The following is a 23,445-nucleotide window of genomic DNA, read 5'->3' as shown; positions in this document are numbered from 1 at the left end:
AGCTCAGTCTAACTGTTAAGAAAATAATTATAACAAATGCTGCTTTGTAAGTATTTTATTTTATATAATATACAGTTTTTGAAACAAACATAAATATTTAACATTAACACTTAATCGCAACAGTACAAAAAACTTGATCTTAATCAAAGCACCACAATAAAACTCTTTATTTTACACACATAAAAAGGATCAATAAATCTAATATATACTGTATGTATTTTAAATAGAAATATGGAAATAAAAATGACCAAAAAATTGTTACAAAAAGAATGGGCAGCTTGGTTAATGTTTTTCTGTGTTGGGATAGCCGAAAGTTACAAACACTTTTCTGTCTTTGCTTTTACACTGAGAATTTGAGGAGAAGGTCTGGCCAGACCTTTGCGAAACAGGTGAAGTCATTCCTTCGTGCCTCCCTGGATTGGTAACTATATCATATGAGGAAGATAATTCTGTCTCTGACTGCCTGGTTACAAATGTAGATCTTTTGGCGGAAAAGTAAGTATTCCCAAAGCAGTCTATCTCTTCATATTTCTCACTGACAGTTTTAGTGCCAATGACTCCACTTGCAACCTCAGGAACTCGCTGTACTTCAAGAACACTGACTTTCCTTCTAGGACTTGGAGGGCTACAAACGTGGCTGACTGAGATTTTCTCAGGGGAGGACTGTCTGATGAAGCTACCTGCATTAGATTGGTCATTTGCTTTTGGTTTGTCGGAGAGAGGCTGTGGTGATGTGGGTGACTCCACAGGTTTTCTTGCAGCAGAATGAATGGAAATAAATGATGGTGAGGAGGGGACGTTTGAGCTTGTTTTTCCCATTTGAACTTTATGTATATGTGGTTCTTCTTTGGGCGGACCCCTGTTATCACTGCTCTGTGCCTGTTTAGGCTGCACATGTTTTGCTTTGCTGGACACAATGCTAATTTTCCTAATGTTTTTAGTACTTGGAGAGACATTATCAACATTTAAGGATTCACTAAACAGACCTGACAACCCTGTAATGTCTGCCTCTGACTTTAAATTTGAGACAGAGTACAAAGCTTTTTTTATTGCCTCCTCTATGTCCAAGAGTTTAGCTAATGTCTGTTCTTTCAAATTGATGATGTCCATGCTTGCTTTCTCTAGGTCCTCATATGCGGCCTCAACGGAGGATATGCTCTCTGCATCATCTCTTAAGCCCTCCATCTCTCTGCCAACTCTTGGAAAATGTCTGCATTTCATACTTTTTATTGGATTGGTAATCCAAGCAGGCACATTCTCAAACAAAGTCTTCAGAGATTTAACATCCACCTCACAGGTCTCCCCCTCTATTTCTTGAACTTTTGACAAAATGATCTTAAGCTCTTCTCGTCTCATAAGGTTTTCAAAGATGTCCATGGCTGCTTTTACGTTGCCCCTCATAATCTCGTCTTTGTGGACGGAGAGCCTCTGGCGGCGCTCATCTTCTGTCTCTCTCCTTGCTTTCTTTTCTCTCAAAACAACTTTGTTCTCAGAATCATTGTGCTCTTTACTGGTTTGGTTGAGCTTTGAAGGAACTTCATGTTTTTCAGGTGTTGACGGGATGTCTTTGCAGGCAAAGTGTAACTCTACTTTATTTGTGTTCTCTTTGGAAGTTTTAGCCTGTTCGTCTATGGTTTTTTTGTTTTGCACAACTTTAATTTTCTTTGGGAAAGTTGAGGTTGTGTCCATAGTTGTTTTCTTTTCCCCAAAATTTTGAAGTGCAGCCTTAAACCCATTGTTTAGTTCATCATTGTCCTTCGAATAACTCTGCATACACATCCTGATCTCTTCTGCAGCATTTATCCTCTGAATCACATTTTTCTCCATTCCTATTCTATTAGAAGCAAAGGAATCTTCATCAAGAGTTTTGCTGACTGATGGAGTACAGTCTGTAGGTTGCATGTGGGAATTTTGAACCCATTGCTCAGTGTACTGCATCTTCTGAAAACCCAAAGGATCTGTGAAGTTTGTCCTTTGAACTGGTTCATGAATGTTGCATTGCTTGTCATTAATTTTGTTTGAAGTTTCTGTGGTTTCTTTTTTATGCGAAAATGTTTTCTTGCTCAGAATCACTTTGGGTGGGATTGTTGGAGTCTGCTTATTAATTAGACAATCCGGTGAGCTTGGACAAATTTGTGGTGTTTCTGCAATGTGTTCGGAGCTGGTGGTGATGTGCAATGGCTTTGGTGGAATAACTGGCTTCTGATTTTTAACCTGGTGACCAGTTTTTGGAGGGATGGGTGGTGGATTATCATCTTTTTCTGCAAAAGTGCAAGAGAGCTTTGTATTGTCCACACTGGAGCTAACAGATTCTGAATTCAGTGCCGAGATGATCAGATGCTCACTTCCGGTCACTGAAACCGAAGAAGACAATTGAGAGTCAGATGAAGGTAATTGAATAATACTCTGCTTGCATTTAATCCCCGAGTCATTTGTCATTTTGCTTTGTGTGTAAGACTGTCCAGAGTGTCTATATAACATTGCTGCCTTGAAATCCCCTTTAGAAATATTAATGCTAGACGAGAGAGACTGGAGTGTCTCTTGCATATTACCTCCAACAATTTGCTCTCTGTCTACACTTCTCTGCTCTTTTGCAGCACTTCGTAAAGACTGAATAGCAGCCTTCACATCCCCTTTAACAATATCTGGCTCTAACTCTGAAACCTGAGGAGTGTTATCTAGCACTTTTGAGCCATTTTCCATACTAATATCTATTATATTTTCTCTCTCTCTCACTTCATTCTGACAACAAATTCTTTCAGCGGATCCCTGATCCTTTTCTATGTCACTAACCTTTTGAAATGTTGTAGTAATCCGCTGGTTACTCAAAGAGGATGTTGTAGACTGCTCCACTGTTGTGTTGCTTTGACACTGAGATGATTCATTTAGATTATACAGCTTTCCAGGAGTGACATGTTCTCGTTCTACTCTCATGCTTTGGTTCTTTGCTCTCTCCAGGGATCTTTTGGCAGCCTTAACATCCCCTGAAACTATTTCCTCCTTAATTAATTTCCTTTCATTTTCTTCTGAGCACATTTCTTCTACCTCTATATTCAGATCATAAATGGTGCCTGGTTTGATGACCTCACGCTCCATGTGCATGCTTTGTAGTTTTGCCCGCTCCAAGGATTCAAGCGTTGCCTTAATGTCCCCAGAAACAATTTCCTCTTTCTCGACCATGACTTGCTGCTTGATTGCATCATCAAGTTGCTGCATGGCAGACAAAATATCACCTCTGACAATCTCCTCCCTTGGAACACAGTTTTCAACACCCAGGTCTGGGCAGACCGCTGAGAAAACCTTTTTTACATTCTTAACGTCTCCTGGTACAACATCCAAGATTGTTCTTTCAGCTTGTTCTCTTTGTTGATTTAGGTGTCGCTTTGCTTCCTTTACATCACCTTGAACAATTTCAATTTGGTCTCTACAGGAGACTGCTGGTTCCTCTTCAGAAAGATCTTGCTGTAGACTTTTAAGGTCGCCCTTTTCAATGCAGCTTCGATACAGATCGACATTCCCCCTTTCGTTTTGTTCCAGTCTGCAAGATGGTTTGGTCTGCTGGCTGTGGACTGTGGCAAGGAGGTTGCCAATGGTGGACTTGACATCTCCTCGTGCAATGTCGTGCGACTCAGTCATGCTGCTTTGACAGTGGAGGGAATACACTGTCATCTCTGGCTGCCCACCTTCAGATTCTTGCATCACCAAGCCTGTCTTGATTGTTTTTTGTTGAACCAACAAGCTCTCAATAATTTTAACTGCTTCTTGGGTCTTGCACTCTGCCTCAGGGTTAGTTGCACATCCAGGCTGTTGAAATGGGATTTCAAGCACTGTGCTGTGCATCTTACCTTGTTCGTCCTCTTTAAGTAGAGTAACTTTAGGTTTCAGGTTCGGTTTGAACAGTAACTGCAGCATGATGTTCCTGATGTTTCCTTCAACAACTTCCTCCTTTTGAACTTTGATCTCTTCATTGTTCACAATCTGATATTTTGCCATGTTAACGTACTTATAATCATTTGCTTGGATGATGATTCCACTTGAATGAATGAATGAATAATGGCAAAGGCGATAGAGTGTGTCTGTCACACTCTCTACAGTGATTTTGTCCAGCGGTGTGGTCTCGAATAACCATGTTGTGCTTTTGACATCTGCCTTGGGGATTTCTTCCTTTGATGAAACAAATTCTTCCTTTGATGAATCAATTGATTCATCGTACTTTATTTTATCTAAGGGCTGTGATTCAAATAGCCAAGTGCAGCGTTTCACATCTCCCTTTGCGTTATCCTCTCGATGTACAGTTGTCAAGGCATTCTGCTCATCTGGCTCACCTTTAAGGGTATCAATACGTTGATTCTCAAACAGCCAGGTTGAGGTGCGAACATCACCTTGTTGAACATCTGTAACGCTCACCATTCGCACATACTTTTTTTGGGCAGCTTGCTCAGTCTCAAAAAGTTGCTTGCTTTGTTGCACACTGTTCCCATTGCTTATATCTTCAACAACCCTTACTGAGGGTCCTTCACGTGGTTCGAAGGAGTCAAGAGGCTGAGTCTCAAACTTCCAGCGTGCTGATTTCACATCCCCCTTGCACACATCCTCCTGTGTAACTGCACGGATGACGTAGATTTCTTTGTCTGCTTGAATGGTATCCAGTGGCTTGGTTTCAAACATCCACCTCGCGCCCCTGACATCTCCTCTCATCAGTTCCTCTTTCTTAACAGTGGTAACTTCATGAAACTGTCCGTCCTTGTCTCTTATAGCATATAACGGCTGGGATTCAAAAAGCATTGTGCTGGATTTCACATTATCGCTACTGTTCATGGGCTTCTCAACACTCATTGACTGGTGCTCGAGTAGTTCGTCTTTATCCTGGATTTTGTCCAGAGAGAAAGTTTCGAAAATAAACTTCTTGCTTCCAACATCACCACCCTCAACATCATCGACACTGTGAATTATTATGTCCTCTTTCTCATTAATGTTGCTTATAGGCTGATTCTCGAACAGCCAAGTGAATTTGTGGACTGATCCTGACTGAATTTCGTTTTTCTTCTCCTCAGTCAGCTTGACACATTCACTTCCTATTTCATGAAGTGACTTGGATTCAAAGATTTCCTTGACACGTGAGACATCTCCAGACTGGACATCCACCTGACTGACATATCTTACATTTTGGCCAGAATCTGTTTGCTTTGTTATTCTGTCCAAAGTCTCTGTTTCAAACAGGTGTTTCACTGTCTTCACATTCACATCACTTTTTGCATCTTCCAGCACAGTACTGCACAATTTCAAACTGAAGTCCTCTTTGTCTTTAATGTTATCCAATGGCTGTGTTTCAAAAAGCCAAGTGTGTGACTTCACATCAGCTTTTGGCACCGGTTCTACATCCTGGTTCTTTTCTGATTTCTCATACAAAATGTCCATTGGTTGTGTCTCAAACAGCCATTTGCATGTCTTCACATTACCCTTTTGACATTCTTCCTGTGGTACTGTTGAGTTTGCTTCATTCTTACTGTTTAAATTGATGCAGTCCAAAGGTTGTGTTTCAAACATCCATTTAGCTGTCCTCACGTCACCTGTCATGTCCTCTTGCCTTGTAATACCCTTGATGAGCTCTACTTTTCCTCTACATTCTTCAAATTGGTCTACGGGTCTTGTCTCAAACATCCATTTATAATCCTGTACATTTCCTTTGATGCATTCTTCTCTACTGACAGTCGTAACCTCATGAAAATTTCCAGCACAGTCTTTAATTGCATACAACGGTGTGGTTTCAAACAGTGAACGGTTGCCTTTGACATCCCCAGCTGCAATGTCGTGGATTTGACTCATGGATTTCACAGAGATGCGAGGTAACGTTTCAAAAAGATTCTTGAAAGTCTTCACATCTCCTTTCTCAGCATCTTGAACTTTGTTTCCACTATCGCCTGTTTTACCAACGCTGAATTTCTCAAACTGCAGCTTTCTGTCTTTAACTTCTCCTTTTTCATCACTTGACACCATAACTTTCTGAAGATGTCCCACCTCATAGCTGTCTTTCAGAGTGTCCATGGGCTGAGTTTCAAAAAGCCATAGGGTGGATCCTACATTTCCTCCAATAATTGCCTGCTTCTCTGAAACTTCACCCACAGACTCTTCTTTAAGAGATGACAGGGGCTGCTTTAGTTTATGAACATCTGTTTCCCCAGAGATGTCCTTCACTGCTCCTTTGAAATTTTGTTCTTCCACACGACCTTCATGAATTGCATCAAGTGGTTGCGTCTCGAACATCCATTTCTTCTGATCAACACCACCTTTCTGGGCTTCCTCAAGAGAGATCCCCCGAATGATCTGCACACCAGCTCCTTTATTAATGTGGTCTAAGGGTTGCGTTTCAAAAAGCCAACGTGCTGTTTTAAACTCACTGCTTTGGATTTCTTCTCTACAGATTGATTTGATTTCATGGATTTTGCCACTGCTATCCCTAAGAGCACAACAGGGATCTGCTTGAAAGAGTTTGACAGTTTTTTTCACATCTCCTTTATTCTCCTCGAGTTCTGATTTGAGTGTTAGAAAGTGTTGGTCTTCAACAGAGCAGCATCGGCCTAAAGCGTCCAATGGCTTGGATTCAAACAGGAGACGTGCACCTCTCACATCTCCCTTCTGAACGGGTTCCTTCAGTACAACCTCCACGATTTCCTCATCCTCCGTCTTTGACTTACTTATTGAGTCTAGAGGTTGTGTCTCAAACAACCAGGTGGCCGTGCGAACATCTCCTTTGTCTACACCTGGTCTCTCACCAGCTGTAGTGTGTTGACCATCAAACACTGAATGCTCAAACAGTGAGGATTTGTTCCTCACATCCCCACCTTGAAGATTTTCTTCATCAAGTAGCTTTTTAGTTTCATGTGGGTCTCCAATATTGTCAAGAGTCCAGTTCTCAAATATCCAGCGCATGGACTGGACTTCCCCCTGATATGCCGTATCTACTGCTTGGGGATTTATTGCATCTATCAGTTCATCATCTACAACATCATCAAGAGTCATCTTCAATTCAGGATTAATGTGTTTAAAAAGACGCTTCAGTTCGGTTTTTTGTCGTTGCTGGTAGAACTCTGAGAAGGTTTCTTTTGGAGGTGGAACGGGGAGTACGTTTTGGCTTAGATCCTTTTGAAGTGACTCCAGAACCTGAGGACTTGGTAGAGGAGGTGGAGGGGGAGGGAAATCATCATCTCCACTGGCTGCATCGGTCACTTTTATCTGTTTGGCTACTTCTGCCATCTTGGATGCAGAGAAGAAGTATGAAGGCTCAAGTTACTCTCCACAATGCAATTAAATAAATTGTCATAATAGTAAACTCTTAATTAAAAAGTAAAAAGTTAGTATTTTTAAGCTTAAAAGCCATACTTTACCTTTTTCTGTGTTTAGTAGGGAATAGTTGATTTAGTTCACTGCACACCTATTCATGTGAGGTGAATGGTTCTCATTCATGGTTTTCAGCCTTGTTAGTACAAAATTCATGCTCCATAAAAAAAAAAATGTTTTATAAAAAGTTTCACATTTCCAAATATTTTGGTGGGGAAAAACGTGAGAGAATAGGAACAAGAATATTTCTAGAGTATTATTCAATATAACCTAAACCAAAATCCATCTTTAATGCCAACTACATGCAGAAATATCAAAACAATTATTGGGATTTTGTATGTTGATCTATACATGAGCATTTTGCAAAAACACTACAAATTTTCTATATGGTTACTGGATTTTACCTTTTATGTCAGAAAGTCTACTTAACTTTCACTGTATCACCAATCCTGTCATTACCAGAAGTCATTTTGGTAACACTTCAGAATAATGGTCATTAGTTAACATTAGTTAACTACATTAGTTAACATGAACTAATAATGAACTGCACTTATAAAGCGTTTATTAATCTTTGTTAATGTTAATTTCAACATTTACTAATGCATTATTAAAATCTTGTTAACATTAGTTAATGCACTGTGAACTAACATGAACAAACCATGAACAGCTGGATTTATATTAACTAACGTTAACAAAGATGAACAAATACAGTAACAAATGTACTGCTCATGATTAGTTCATGTTAGTTAATACATTAACTAATGTTAGATTAGATTAGATTAGATTCAACTTTATTGTCATTACACAAGTACAAGGCAACGAAATGCAGTTTAGGTCTAACCAGAAGTGCAATAGCAGCAAGTGCAGGATATACAACGTTTGCATAAGTGCAGGACATGGATATGTACTGAGTATATATAAATATATATATATATAAATAGAGAGATGGTTATTACTATAAACAGAATTTACAGGTGAATATGTACAGTGAATAATATACAGATGGTTATTACTATAAACAGAATTTACAGGTGGATATGTACTATGAATATAATATAATATACAGATGGCTATTACTAATGTTAACTAATGACCATTATTCTAAAGTGTTACCGACATTTTTACCACATGACTTACCATGGCTGGGATTTTGATTTAATTATGGGTAGGCTTTTTTAATAATGGTAATACTGCTTCTTTGGAAATATGGTAATAGAAACATGGCTAAATTTGTTCTTGTTGCTTTTTGTAAATATACTAAGACGGTCACAAGAGGATATTTATTATGCGTGTTTCTAAATGAGTCACACAGCAACCGATTAGCTATAGTCATTAGTCACACAGCAGACTTAGAAAGTCAGCAAAAACTGTTGTTCATACCTTGTTTTGTTGTTTCTTCTTTCCACTTGAGATCGAGTGCTCCTGGACCACACTGCCCTGGGAAAGAAGCGTGATTCATTATTCCTGCTCATTTTTTATAGAAAACACTTAATTTCATTAGCATGAAGCTGTTTTTCAAAACACAAAACTTCAGTGGCCAACAAAAGACTTGTACTATAATGATAACAATAAAGATATAGTTCTAAAAATCATTCTCAATATTAATGAATAGCAGTCCACACCACAGCTATAACAATAACAGCACATGTAGTTGGAATCACTTGTAAAATGATTTTACCCAGCTGATGAACGATAAAAAAGTCTGCTTGTGTGGACGCTAATACAGTTATCTTTATAGTTATCTTTATAGTTATCTTTATAGTTATCGTTGTTGGTGTGAATAGGCCTTTACTGTAGGCCTACTGTAAAACGAGTGTGTACTAGAGTTTACAGCACTGTGTGCCTGCGATTGAACCAGTCTGAGAACTTGACCTTACAGATGCCTGTGTGCTGTGAGTGATATGACAGATGCAATGAGCACTCACTTGCTGTTCGATGGATCCTGAGGGCTCTGCAGCTGCTACCTTTGAGAGATACACGGCAGATCTATCTTTCACGCTCTGGATTGGAGAGGAGGTGTACTTCTGTTTGTGCTCTTGATAGGAGGCAGATAGTCTCTGTTCTTTTATGAAATGGCTCCTCTCATCTAATTCACACGAGAAACAAATATAGTTACACAAAACTACAATCACTTAATTGCTACAAACTCACTTATATTGCATATGCAACTTGTTGGAAATGTATATCACTTATTGTAAGTTTGATTATAGGTATGTTTTTGTTTTATGGTTTATCATATTTTGCTTTTGGAATAAGAATTTATGGCTTTTGATAGTGGATGACTTTGGTATTCCTCTGTGAATGGAATTTTTGGAAACATTTGCTTTATTTATATATTAAAGCTACACTGTGTGATATTTTCCCCCATCTAGCGGTAGAAAGGTATATGACCATCCAGTGAATAATAGTTTCTGTTCCTCTCAATTCCGATTTCGTTTTGACTCCTACGGTGGCCGATTTAGTCCAAGATTAACATGGCTTCCAGTTCAACCTCGTCCACATTCGACACGGTGCCATCGAGTGTTAAAACGTGAAAGGCGAAGCTTGAATTTACGGGTATGTCCCTCTTTGGCTGATGTACTTTCAAGATGGAGGGGCAACATGGCGACCCGCATTCAAACCCCTTACCCGTATGTATTTTCAATGGCATTTTATAAACTTACGAGAATACTTTATTACTTGAAAGAAGTAAATATACATTAATGAGCACATATATTTTTGAAAGAACGAAGTGTTTTTAGCTAAGAATAAACTAAAAAAGTTACACAGTGTAGCTTTAACATGCATTACATACCAACTGCATTTTGTAGATTTTGAATGTGTGTTAAACATTTTAATTTGAGATAAGAACAGCGCCTATACCGCTGTTGGTGTGGTCTTTATGCAAAGTAAATGTGACACAAACTACCAGAAGCAAAAAATATCTGGCATGTGACCAAAGCATAAAAACAAAAAAATGTTGAATGATAATCCAGAAGTAGGCTAGAAATAAGACAAGACTGGCCTGACCCAGTTCCTTGGCCATCTAATGGCTCTGATAGTGGTGTGTATAAATAGACTGGAGCTGGTGTTGGTATGCTTTTATCTGTGGGTTATTATTATACCTCAAGGACCCATGGAAACTATTCCGCTCCACACATAGTATATGATTGCGCAAGAACATTTATATTTTTTTAATGCATTTTTAAAAATTACATTTGTTAGGGTACAAGTTTGTTCTCAGATGTACTAATTGATTGTATTTCTTAGCATGACATCTAACTAAACAAAAACAGTGGCCTGCATGCCATTGTAAAATGTCAAAAAGGAACTACCGTGTCAGCTGAATTGTGACCCATTTTAAGGCTTCTCATTCTCAGGGGACAAAACACTGACAAAGCTTCCCTGATTCATATTTCTATCCTAGCCTTTTTACATTGGGAATTGTAGTTTGCTAGCAAATGGTCGCCCTATGATAGTACTGTATATCAAGAAAGCAAATGATCAGATAGATTCAGAATGCTGCATTGGTAAAATAGATATTATAATGAAAGAACTTGGTTATTTAGCTGATACCTAAAGCTCGTTTGGTTAGTTCATTCTTAGCAACCACTCTGTTTGTTTGTTGATGTGAAGTGAGGAAAGTCTTACTGAAGTTTCTGAATGCTGAATTACAGTGGATCACTTATTATTCATGATGATATGTGATGTAATTATGGTTTGGAGCAACAGAAGAAGACTTGCCACATTAAATTATTGTAAAGCTGCTGTATGCATGATTAAAACAAAAGCCTTCCCTCTGAGGTCGGGAGCACTAGAGGCAGCACAGGTCTGTCAGCTATAACTAATTACTATATTCGAGCATACCTCTGTTTTTCACTCGGTAAGCTCTCATGGGACAAAAGGACAGTGGCGCCACTCACGAGTCTGGGCTTAAAACGTTTGCATAGTTGGATGAGCACAGAGAATAACAGGGCCATACAATACTGAGGTCTAGCTAGAGAGAGAGATCTCATCAAGCCTGAATTTTGTGCTCTCCGATTTGTAAAAAATAAAAAAGGTTTAATTTTTAGAAGCAGCAGCAGCATTATGCAAGATTTTTGCTAATGATTTCAAAGAAAATACAGTGTAAACTTCAGGTTTGGCTTGATCTTTGAGACACGGTCATGTGATAAAAGTGCATTTCCTTTAAGCGCGATCTGACATAAAGTGTGTAATTAATTCATCGTAATGTATAGTTATGGACATGTTCAAATGGCTCTGTAGAGTTGTAAACAGTGCCCATCTCTGCCTGCTTCCTTTCTTTTGTATAATTATTTAATTTGAGTCAAATGATCTAAACATTTGTTATCTGTGATACAATTAATTAGATTTCTTATTATGTATTTCAAAGATGAGCATGTGAGCAGAATGAAAGTTTCATAGAGACCATCCCCCATTCATGTAAGGCAGAGCTATTAGTGTCCTAGAATGTGAGTGCTTTTGTGCTGCTGACAGCTGTCCAAATTATTGTGATATGCACGTGGTATTTATTCTTGTCAGCTGCTTTCCTTAGTTTCCTGTGAGAGCTCAAAGGTCTTGTTAAAACTACAACAACTTAAAACCACTGCTTAAAATAGGGCAGGATCGACAAAGGCATGTTTAGCTGAAACTTCTGTCTGTCACGATATTAGCCTCTGCATATTCAAGGTGATTTTAGGTGTTGTGTACAATTTCGTTCAAAAGTTTAGGGTCGGTGAGATTTTTTAAAAACAAAATTAATACTGTTATTCAGCAAGGATGAATTATGTTGATTAAAAGTGACAGTAAAGACTTTTATATTGCTACAGTAGTGGTTAAAAATGATGTCCGGTCTAGGAAAGTTGACATCTTCACTCTTTATTTAAATGGTATTTTAAAAAAAATGTTAATCATATTGTGCTTGGAGATAATTAAATAACGCAATAAAACGTACAAAATTGTGCGGACATAATTATGAACACATGCAAAAACATGACAAAATCAGTGAAATATTCATAACTTATTATGTTAATGTTATGTAGCTTTTTTGTTTACTGTTTATGCATTTTTTTCATAGTAAAATAAAATTATTTTCTTTTGGCAAATCATTTTTTTAAGAAAAATACCTAAACCAAATATATATATATATATATATATATATATATATATATATATATATATATATATATATATATATATATATATATATATATATATATATATATATATATTTTTACCTTCAAATTTAAAATATAAAATATTTACCTCATATTATGATTATTTAATCAAACTTGTAAGGTCATAAAAAACAAATATCCCCTCTGGACACCAATTCCGGACCACCACTGTATAAATGCTGTTCTTTTTAACTTTCTATTCATCAAAGAATTCTGAAAAAAGTATACTGTTTCCACAAAAATATAAATTGATAATATTATGAAACGTTTCAAGAGCATCAAATCAGCATTAGAATGATTTCTGGAGGATCATGTGACACTGAAGACTGGAGTAATAATGAAAATTCAGCTTTGCCATCACAGGAATAAATTACATTTGAAAATATATTAAAACAGAAAACAGTTATTTTAAATTGTAATAATATTTCACAATATTACTGTATTTTTGATCAAATAAATGCAGCCTTGGTAAACCGAAGACCCCAAACTTTTAAACGGCTGTATGTGTTTGTGTGTGTGTGTGTGTGTAGTTCAAAATTTAACAGCCTTGTTTTTAGAACTCAGGTTAAATTAAACAGCACATAAAAGATGTAACTGTCCTCATTTTCTTTACTCTGGGTTAATTATTATACATTTTAGGTAATTATCATTACATCTAAAGACATGATGGATCATTTGAAATTCACAGGCATTGCTATGTTCTGCTATAATAAAGGAACAATTCACAAACCAAATTTTCAAAGATATTGAAATGTCTCTTTAATATGTTATATTATGTTTAAACTATATATTTAAATTTCTAGGATTAATTCACAGGCTTCCTGTCCACACTGATTACTGTACTCACAGAGTGAATTGCTGGTTCCTGATAGCAGGTCTCACTGCCGTTAAAGCCTCGGTCTTGTGTATTTCCGCAGGTGGTGGCTTGTGTTGGTCTGACTCTGATGCTGTCTGTAGCAGTAGTCCTGTCTCACTCTGTCCCTCTCTAATGGGCGACAGCTGATTTTTATCACTGCTCACTGCAGAGCGGTGATGAGGCCAGCCTGCTATTTTGGAAGCAGCATGGGCGGTATTCCACACGCCTGAGTCAATCAGTGGTTTGGGAAGTGACAGGGGTACAGGGAACCCCCCTTGAGCCCAATTCCCACATTATCCTAATGCCAAAGGATGTTTGAGAAGTACTGAAATCAATTTCACGTGAATAAATTCCAGTGGCATTTTGGCTGATTGTTCAGAAAGAGTCTCTATTTAGAACTGTTTATAAAATGTTAAAATTCCAAAACCGAACACCGCTTTAAGAACGTCATGCACAGTGACGTTTGATGAGGTTTACAGAGCTTGCTAATACATCTCAAAATAATTAAGGCACTGACTAGTGCCATAAATGTACTTGTGAGTATTAATACTTATGAATGGTTGAAACAGAGCCTGTGGTAAACCATTTGTTTGTAGCCTACTGTTTGAATTTGAGGCTGTTCTGTTGAAGCTACACAATTAAGCTTTAATTTGCGCTCAAGTGAAGAAGCATTGTGGTTAAGAAACAAACTTGAGTGTATTTTGACACAAAAGATTGTGTAAAGCAGTTCTGAATTGTTTGGACACTTAACCTATATTTCATTTTTAAAAGGTAATTTTAGTGACTGTATGAAGTCAGTGAAGTACTAAGTCCAAATATACTTTTCTCTAAATATTAATGGTGAAATATCTGTTGCTTGTGCAATTTTATCTTTAAAATTAATGTACATTGATAAAAATGAATAATTTCAATTATTATATGTTTATTTATTAATAAATGTTATATTCATATTTTAAATTATTATTATTAATATATTTTTTGCTATCTAATACAATGACATTCTTACAATGTTAAAATTGGCTTAATTATCTAAAAGGCCACTGTATAACCTAAAACACCATGTGTGGGCACAGCACAAACACTGAAGGGTCTCTCAAACCCCTTTCAAATAACTATAACCCAAATATACTGACTCAACCCAGTCCAAAGTGTCACTCAGGGTCAAGCGATGAATGTAAGGTCAGTGGGATCTGTGTCATAACTGCCACTTTAAGCAGTAAGTTATGTCTCCTGAATGCACACACATTCAATCATGCTCTCAGCCCTCATTGAAAACTTGTCAAATAGGACTCACTATTTGCAGACCGGATTTTGTGTATGTGATGATAAGTCGAAACTATTCTGTTAGGCTTATCTGTGGAATAATTTTAACACAGAGACACAGCCGGCAGATTCCTCCTCTTCAGGAACTTCGGATGGCCCTGCATGCTTGTGTAGGAAGACTTTAGATGCCAAGGTTTTGTCTCACACAGGGTACAAAGTTGACCTTTGACCTCACAGTTACTGACTAACATCACAGCTAAGTTAAGAATGAAATAACTGGTGATTATGCTCACTCATTTACACAAATAATGAGGTGTTTTTATCATGTATTAATCAGCTTACCATTCAGCCCAGTGGAGGATCGGGTGGCGTATCCGGGAACCCCACTGACTGTCTTCCTTCTCATTGTCTCAAAGGCTTTTTCTTTCTATCAGGGGAGGCAAGGGCATATTTTAAACATATTTTTTAAAAATTTGATTTTTAAGATATAAAAAAAATTATATTAAGTATATTCATATTTATGATCATATTATTAATAATACTAAGGTATAATTATTTATGGTTTGATCTTATTTTATTTAAAAATGTGTGAATTCCTATTGAATGGACTCTGTATATTATTTATATATAACAATATTTCCCTATACAATTTAATATAAGATTTAATATTAAGGTATTATTTACCATAAGGTTAATTATTATTTGTTGTTTGTGTCTTAGTTTATTTAAAATTGTGTAAATTAATATTGAATTGACTCTAAACAGTGTTATTTTGGTATTATTTATATTATATTATATTCATATTTTGAATTACATTTTATTTCATATTTTCAGCATTCATTTTAGTTTCATTTTTAGTAATCTGGATATGTGCTTGTCATTTTTATTGGCTTTTGTTCTTTTTAAATATTGTTACTATACCTTTAAATAAGTTTTATTTTTTATTTGTTTCCAGTTAGTCATTTTAGTGCTTAAACTTATGTCAGGTAGTTGCCGAGACAGTTTTCTTTATTCGTTTTTCATCTAATATTTATATTTAATTTTATTTCTGCTTTCTTTCAATTAATAAAAATGTTTTAATCATTTTAGTTTTAGTTAACTTTAGTAACCCTGAATCTAAAAATAATTTTGTTGTGTTATGTATATATAATGGACCATTTTCTTGCTCATCTCAGTCAAACTCTTGGGTTCATCAATATTTAATGCAAGGCTGAAAGGTGAAAAGCACACATGCTCCTTTCCCGAGTCATGTCTGTACAAACAAAAACAAAAATAAAACATGACGTGACGTGAATGTTACACACCTGATGAGCCTTGTCTTTTTTGGAATTGGTGACAGTAGTAGCACCAGAATAACCTTTCTCCCTCCCCGGTGAGGTAATGTGACTCACTGGGCTGCTTTTGGCCTGTGGTGTGACGTTGAGACGAGGGCTGCTGGCGTAGTCCTGTCGCAGGGCAATCTTTGACTCAAACAGAACCCTCTGAGAGTTAGTGCCCACCTGGTCCGGCTGGGGCAGCATGTCCATTGAAATACTTCTGGACAAAGTGGAATTTACCCCACTGAGGGTCTCATATCTCCTCCAGAGACTTTCAACTTTACTCTCTTCATGGTTTGATGATCTCAGGCCAGATGACTGTTGGATACAGAGATCATCCATGTCATTCGGATTTCATTGAAAGTACTATTTAATACATGATATATCAAAGTAGTTGTACCTTAGACAAGGCCTCTTGTCTGCCAACATCTGTGAGCTCCACACAGCTTTCATACCTATAGTGAAAACAGTCAGGTTTAGGCTTCATAGAAAATAATTGGTACATTATAGGCAAATACATGGAATATGGTATTTGGCATATTTACCTTTGAACAAGCTGAGACACCGGTGTCCTTCTGTCCCAAAACCGCACCTCTGATGTAGACCGTGAACTATGACCTCCAGAGAGGCTCCTAAGGGACTGACTTCTTCTCAAAGTAAAGCTCATCTTAGTAGTGAAAACAAATCAGTATGGTAAATCAAATACACAATATTTTTCTATCATGTTTTTGATGAATTGCCTTGTACACCGATCAGGCATAACATTATGACTACCTTCCTAATATTGTATTTGTCCCCCTTTTTGCTGGCAAAACAACCCTGATCCGTCGAGGCATGGACTCCACTGAAGGTGTGATGTGGTATCTGGCACCAAGATGTTAGCAGCAGATCCTTTAAGTCCTGTAAGTTGTGAGGTGGGACCTCCATGGATCGGACTTGTTTGTGCAGCACATCCCACAGATGCTCGATTGGATTGAGATCTGGGGAATTTGGAGGCCAAGTCAACACTTCAAACTCATTGTGCTCCTCAAACCATTCCTGAACCATTTTTGTTTTGTGGCAGGGCGCATTATCCTACTGATAGAGACCACAGGCACCAGGGAGTACCGTTTCCATGAAAGGGTGCACATAGTCTGCAACAATGCTGAGGTAGGTGGTACGTGTCAAAGTAACATCCACATGGATGGCAGGACCCAAGGTTTCCCAGCAGAACATTGCCCAAAGCATCAAACTGTCTCCGCCTTCTTCTTAGATTAGATTAGATTAGATTCAACTTTATTGTCATTACACAAGTACAAGTACAAGGCAACGAAATGCAGTTTAGGTCTAACCAGAAGTGCAATAGCAGCAAGTGCAGGATATACAATGGATGCGTAAGTGCAGGACATGGATATGTACTGAATATGTATAAATATGTATAAATAGAGAGACGTTATTACTATAAACAGAACTGAATTTACAGGTGAATATGTACAGTGAATAAATATACAGATGGCTATTACTATAAACAGAATTTACAGGTGAATATGTACTATGAATACAATATACAGATGGCTATTACTATAAACAGAATTTTACAGATAGAGGTATACAATAATATGCTAGGCTAATATGAGGAATAGCAGTGGATTAGGGTAGTGCAATAAATTATGGACAGAGCTATCCGAAAAAAAAAAAAAAAAAAAAAAGTGTAAAGTGCAGTGGAAAGTGGTTGCATATTACAGTTAGAAGTACGGTGCAAAATGCAAATGTAAACATTGGTACTATAAATACAGTCGGCAGTGCAAATGAGCATAATCCAGTTAAGATATGGCAGTGCAAGATGCATATGTAAACAGTTGTTACTGTGATAAACAGTCGGTAGTGCAAATAACAAAGTGAAGGAAGATGTGAGGTAGGAGAGTTATCAGTTTATGAGGGAAGTGGATCAACGGGGGTTTGAGTTCAATAAAGAGACAGCTCTGGGGAAAAAACTGTTCTTTAGTCTGCTGGTCCTGGTCCGGTGGATCCTGAAACGCCTGCCGGAGGGCAGGAGAGAAAACAGTCTGTGGGCTGGGTGAGAGGAGTCCTTGAGGATGCTGCGAGCTCGATGCAGACAGCGTTTCCTCTGGATGTGTTCGATGGCAGGCAGTGGAGTCCCTGTGATGCGCTGGGCAGTTTTCACCACCCGCTGCAGTGCCTTGCGCTCCGCAACAGAGCAGCTCCCATACCACACTGCGACACAGTTGGTCAGGATGCTTTCTATTGCGCAGCGATAGAAGTTCACCAGGATCGTCGAGGAGAGCTGATTCTTCCTCAGTGTCCTCAGGAAGAAGAGGCGCTGGTGAGCCTTCTTGACCAGGCTGGAGGTGTTGGTCGTCCATGACATGTCCGCCGAGATGTGGATCCCCAGGAACTTGAAACTGGAGACACGTTCAACAGCCATTCCATTGATGTGGATGGTGTCGTGTGTGCCTCTTGACTCCTTCCTGAAGTCCACGATGAGCTCCTTCGTTTTGGTGGTGTTGAGGAGCAGGTTATTATCAGCGCACCATGTGGCCAGGTGCTGGATCTCCTCCCTATAGGCAGTCTCATTCTTGCCCTCATCCACGTGATTCATCAGACCAGGCCACCTTCTTCCATTGCTCCGTGGTCCAGTTCTGATGCTCACGTGCCCACTGTTGGTGCTTTCGGTGGTGGACAGGGCAGGGGTCAGCATGGGCACCCTGATTAGTCTGCGGCTATGCAGCCCTGTATGCAGCAAACTGCGATGCACTGTGTATTCTGACACCTTTCTATCAGAACGAGCATTAACTTCTTGAGCAATTTGAGCAGCAGCAGCTCGTCTGTTTGATCGGACCACACAGGCCAGCCTTCGCTCCCCACGTGCATCAATGAGCCTTGGCCGCCCATGACCCTGTCACCGGTTCACCACGGTTCCTTCCTTGAACCACTTTTGATAGATACTGACCACTGTAGACAGGGGAAACCCCACAAGAGTTTTGGAGATGCTCTGATCCAGTCGTTTAGCCTTCACAATTTGGCCATTATTAAACTCGCTCAAATCCTTACACTTGCCCATTTTTCCTGCTTCTAACACATCAAATCAAGGACAGAAAGTTCACTTGCTGCCTAATATATCCCACCCACTAACAGGTGCCATGATGAAGAGATAATCAGTGTTCATAATGTTATGCCTGATCGGTGTATGATATGCATTTAAAAGTCACAGTAGGTTAAAGGATCAAGGGAGGTTCAATTATTTTTTAAATGAATTTCATTATTCAATACAAACATTAATGATAGATAAATATAACAACACAACAAAAAGAAATGTAGAAACTAAAAAAGTAAAGTTAATCCAGTTTAACACAGCACCAGTAAAACATTGTGTAAATGACTTTGGTCACATGATCCACCTGCTTGTCAGCCCTTCTCTCATCTGACTCAGTTAATGTTTATCATTCATTTGCTTTGTCACATTACACATTGAAAGCTTTGCTGTATTGTGTCATTTGCACATAATATAATATGTGCAAATAGCAGAAAGTGGAGAGCTTTTATACAATCCATGCATGAATAAAATGAAAGTGAATAGATGAAATGTCAGGGAATATCAATCAGAATCAGTACACGTCAACACTACACAGTTACTGCAGTCCATTTATGACTAAATGGTCACTAGCCTAAATTTGAATAATTAGCCTAAACATGCATGTATGACTTTAAGTATACCCCCACCCCCCAAAAAAGACGTAGGTACAAAATATCATATAAATTCATCTTTAGTTAGAGAGTTACCTTAAGCGACCAGTCTTGCGCTCCTCATTTCCTTCTGTTCCGCTGTGCAGTGTTAACTGGAATATCACTCACAAGACACTCATGTCACACACAGGCCAAAGTCCCTCATTTACAGCCTGAAAACTGTGTGATCACCTATTTCTCATCCAATCCTTCTAGACAAGGGTTGAATAAAAGGTAAAATCAGGTATTTAAACAATGCATTTAGAGTATTGATATTTATAATTTAGTAAGGCATTTAAGAAAAAAATGGTAATTACATAACATCTGATTTCTTCCATGTTAGCATATTCATCTTCAACTTTGAGCTAATTTCATCATCAACAAGTGGGTTTCAAGTTATGGTCGTCTGCTATATGTTAGTCTAGACAAAACACTTGAAGAATGTAAAGGTTAGCAACCACTCACTGAGGTCACGTGTGCTCTGGACATCATCTTGCTATTCAAAGACACTGCATGAACGAATGAATGCCTAACAGTGTTCAGCACTTTCTATGAGTAGGCTATAGGCCTAACCTTGGGAATTTGAGATCATAAACTTCAAAAACAGACAGCAGAATTCTATTATATGCAACCTCTTCTATGCAAAAACAGCAATTCAAACAAATGCACGTTTTCTATTAGATATAGGCTAGTGAACATTAAATCAGGGGGTTCTGTTAACGAGAAATCAAATGGAACCTGTACTGTAATGTCGTTCAAAAGACTATACATAAGACTGATACTTTCTCCCTTTATGTATCTCTCCAAAAGTCTTTCTGCTTGCCTCATGACTTCCTTGTTCACTGCCATATTATAGCGAACAGGGAAGCCATAATCAATGTCGTTTCTTCACCACTAGATGGCCATCTTGTTGCCATAAATTTGTAATCATTTACGTTACCGCATTGAATTATAGCCTACGTACATGGTGTCATAATACATATGTTAATGGATACATATAGCTGCTTTTACATGTAAGTACTGTTTATGTTGCTTAATAGTCACTGTTTAGTTGTTCCATACCATATTCTTTTTTCTTTTTCTTGGAAAAGTTACTAGGAAAATGCAGGGTTGACTTATCCTGCTTCAAAAAGGTTTGGGTAAATATACAGTGCGTTACTGACTGTTAAACTTCATACGGGCTGCCCTTTATGAAGAACATAACAGTAACAACAGCTGAGGAGATGAAGTCTGCTGAGTGATTTTTTTTTTTTTTTTTTAAATATCAGCCTCCTCTTTCAAAATTGTGACACATACTTGTGTATTCAGGTCTAATTTGATCTGTCTAATGCTGACCTTCCATAATGAGATTCCTCTTCCCTTTTCTTTACAAGAACTCATAGCCACATTTTGCGATTCATATTTTGCTTTGTCATTCTTTCAATTTCCATGTAGTATAATGAACATCCTCAGTCGTCGTTCAGCTCCATTTGTTCACATATCCTTTCACTTCAGATAGTCACTGTTCCCATGGTGACGTCAAAGTCACGTAAGAGGATGAATGTGTTAATATGTCATATTTATATAGTGAATGGTGTGGGGGAAGGTAACATTGCTAATGTCTTTATGTACTGGGTCATCTTTCTTTTGGTGCTTTTATGACTCACTATTAATCATTTAAACCAGGATAAAGCAGTTCAGTTTTATAAGGACAAAATGAAGGGCATTTTGTTACAGAGGAATATATTTTGTTTGTGTGTTTTTGTTGTTTTTACGTATGTTTTTATTTTTTATATCATCATCACAGAGTGCCTGTCATTACACATATAGTTCTCCAGTTTTTGTAAAACGCATACTTTCTTTAATTTTTTTTTACTGCTGGTCTTGGATTACACATTGTCCACTATTTCTTTGTGTCCAACTGTACAAAGACTTCTGGGAATTGATCTCAGTGAATGAAGTGAGAAAGGTGTACTGTACTTCTAAACCAATAGCACTCTGGCAAAAATGTTATATAGCTATACTTAGAAACAGGATAAACCCCAGAGAATCCTCAGGAGCACAATGCCAATTACTCTAGCCAAGGTGTTTGTGTGTGTGCGTGGTTCAGGTATACCCTTATAGGGACAAAAATGACAATATCTGAAATCCTTGTCCTTGTGAGTGTATTTTTTTGGCCCCCATTAGGAAAACAGCTTATAAATCATACTAAGTGATGTTTTTTGAAAATGTAAAAATCCTTTGATGCATAGGATTAGGGGATAGAATATACTTACTACGGTATAAAAATCATTATGTCTATGGAAAGTCCCCATAAAACATGAAGACCCAACGTGTATGTGTGTGCGCGCGTGTAAAGGGTCAGCGCTGCAGAGGAGGAACATTTTTACTTTTCATGTTCCACAAAAATGAATGTAAGTGACCACTGACACTAGAAGGGAACATATTGTTTTATTATCTGCGACTTTTGGTTAGTTTCTCTGAAGCATGAACTGAGAACATTAATGCCTATAAGTAAAAAAAGAGAAAATACAAAGCAATGCAAGCTTGCTTTCCATTCCCATTTTTCTTAACATGTAGAGTGGCAGATTGAGTAGAACACACCTGGTGCACCAAATTGCCATGGCAATACAAGCAAAAATGCAAACAAAGAGTCTTGAAGAGTTACACCTGTGGTAATGGATATATATGCCAGATCTATAGCTGTTGCTTTTGAAATGGCCTAACACAAAGGCACTGCCATTAGATTTGCATGTTAGATTTGCATTGTATTAAAACCTGGATCTACATCCAACCTGTATTTATCAGTCATTTGATTAGAGGTCTTTAACTCTCCATTGCCTCAAGTCATAAACAAATAATAGCTATGGAAATGTGCTACTCAGTATTAATGTTATGAAGTCCAAAAGCACTGTATTGTACTTCGCATAGACTCCCAGCATGACAGCAGAGATCAGCGGAGCAGATGTGACTTTATTGGACTGAATTCAGTGAAGGGTGAGAAATCAGGCCAGAGCTTTTTGTGCCGACAGCTTTGTAAAGTTTGTCAGAATCTCCTTATGTAGGCCACTTCTTGACAGAAAGTGGGCCACAAGTGCTAGTGGCAGCAACCTGAGAGCGAGGGGGAAATGTAGGTTAACTATTACACAACAGCCGATTGCCTCAGTGAAGGGGGGATAGATTGAGATTCACAGAAAAAAAAAATATTCCAATGTTGATGATAACTTCAGTTTTTGAAAATTGCTTTAAAAGAGACTTCAATTTAAGAATTAAGATTTTTTTATTATTATTATTAAACAATTAGTCATGTACAAACAATATGGCAATCAAAAAAATTATTTAAGTAAGCTAAAAAAACTAATTTTGTACACCCTGGCTATTATCGCAAAATTAATTGTGTATTAACTAGTTTGATGCTCAATAATAAATTATTTATTTAGCGATTTCCCCCGTAATTTTGTTTTGAGGGATAAATTGCAAAATAAATCACAGGACAAAAAGCCCAATAAATAAAAAATCTAGTTTGATACGCAATAATACACAATTTATTTAGGGGATAAGGTATTTTGCGATATCATGTACAGTCAACTGGCTATGAAATATGGACTATGAAATGTATGTGAAATATAGATTAAAATTATTTTAATCTTACCTGTACATTATCTTAAAGCTTCCACTAAGACAGCAATAGTCCATTAAAAGATTCAGCGTCGCAATGAACACTGCAACAACAGTGATATTAAAGTTGCAATGAAATTTCTTCCATATTGTGATGTATAGCCAATTTTAACTGATTATTGTACCGGAAAAAAAT

The 23,445-nt window shown here is 37.7% G+C and overlaps 1 protein-coding gene across 2 annotated transcripts; it reads right to left on the bottom strand.

Annotated features, from left to right (window-relative positions):
• Window positions 1-40: 40 nt before the first annotated feature.
• Window positions 41-13,517, bottom strand: xirp1 (xin actin binding repeat containing 1). Of its 2 annotated transcripts, XM_079818416.1 has the most exons (5): window positions 13,342-13,517; window positions 9,264-9,424; window positions 8,719-8,775; window positions 2,794-7,254; window positions 41-2,354 (listed from the first exon to the last, which is right to left on the bottom strand). In XM_079818416.1, exons 4-5 carry the CDS (start codon window positions 7,252-7,254, stop codon window positions 2,352-2,354), a joined length of 4,464 nt encoding a protein of 1,487 aa, XP_079674542.1. In that variant the 5' UTR covers window positions 8,719-8,775; window positions 9,264-9,424; window positions 13,342-13,517; the 3' UTR covers window positions 41-2,351. The 2 variants fall into 2 exon arrangements, with proteins under 2 accessions (XP_079674542.1, XP_079674541.1); XM_079818415.1 differs by having other exon boundaries at window positions 41-7,254.
• Between the last annotated feature and the right edge of the window lie 9,928 nt (window positions 13,518-23,445).

The sequence above is a fragment of the Gobio gobio genome (assembly GCF_949357685.1).
Source record: "Gobio gobio genome assembly, chromosome: 6".
Taxonomy (NCBI): domain Eukaryota; kingdom Metazoa; phylum Chordata; class Actinopteri; order Cypriniformes; family Gobionidae; genus Gobio; species Gobio gobio.
The sequence above is the reverse complement of the archived record's forward strand: the minus strand, read 5'-3'. Positions and strand labels throughout refer to the sequence as shown.

Coding starts and splice junctions, on each gene's coding strand:
- xirp1 (XM_079818415.1), bottom strand. CDS start 7,254: ATGGCAGAAGTAGCCAAACAGATAAAAGTGACCGATGCAGCCAGTGGA.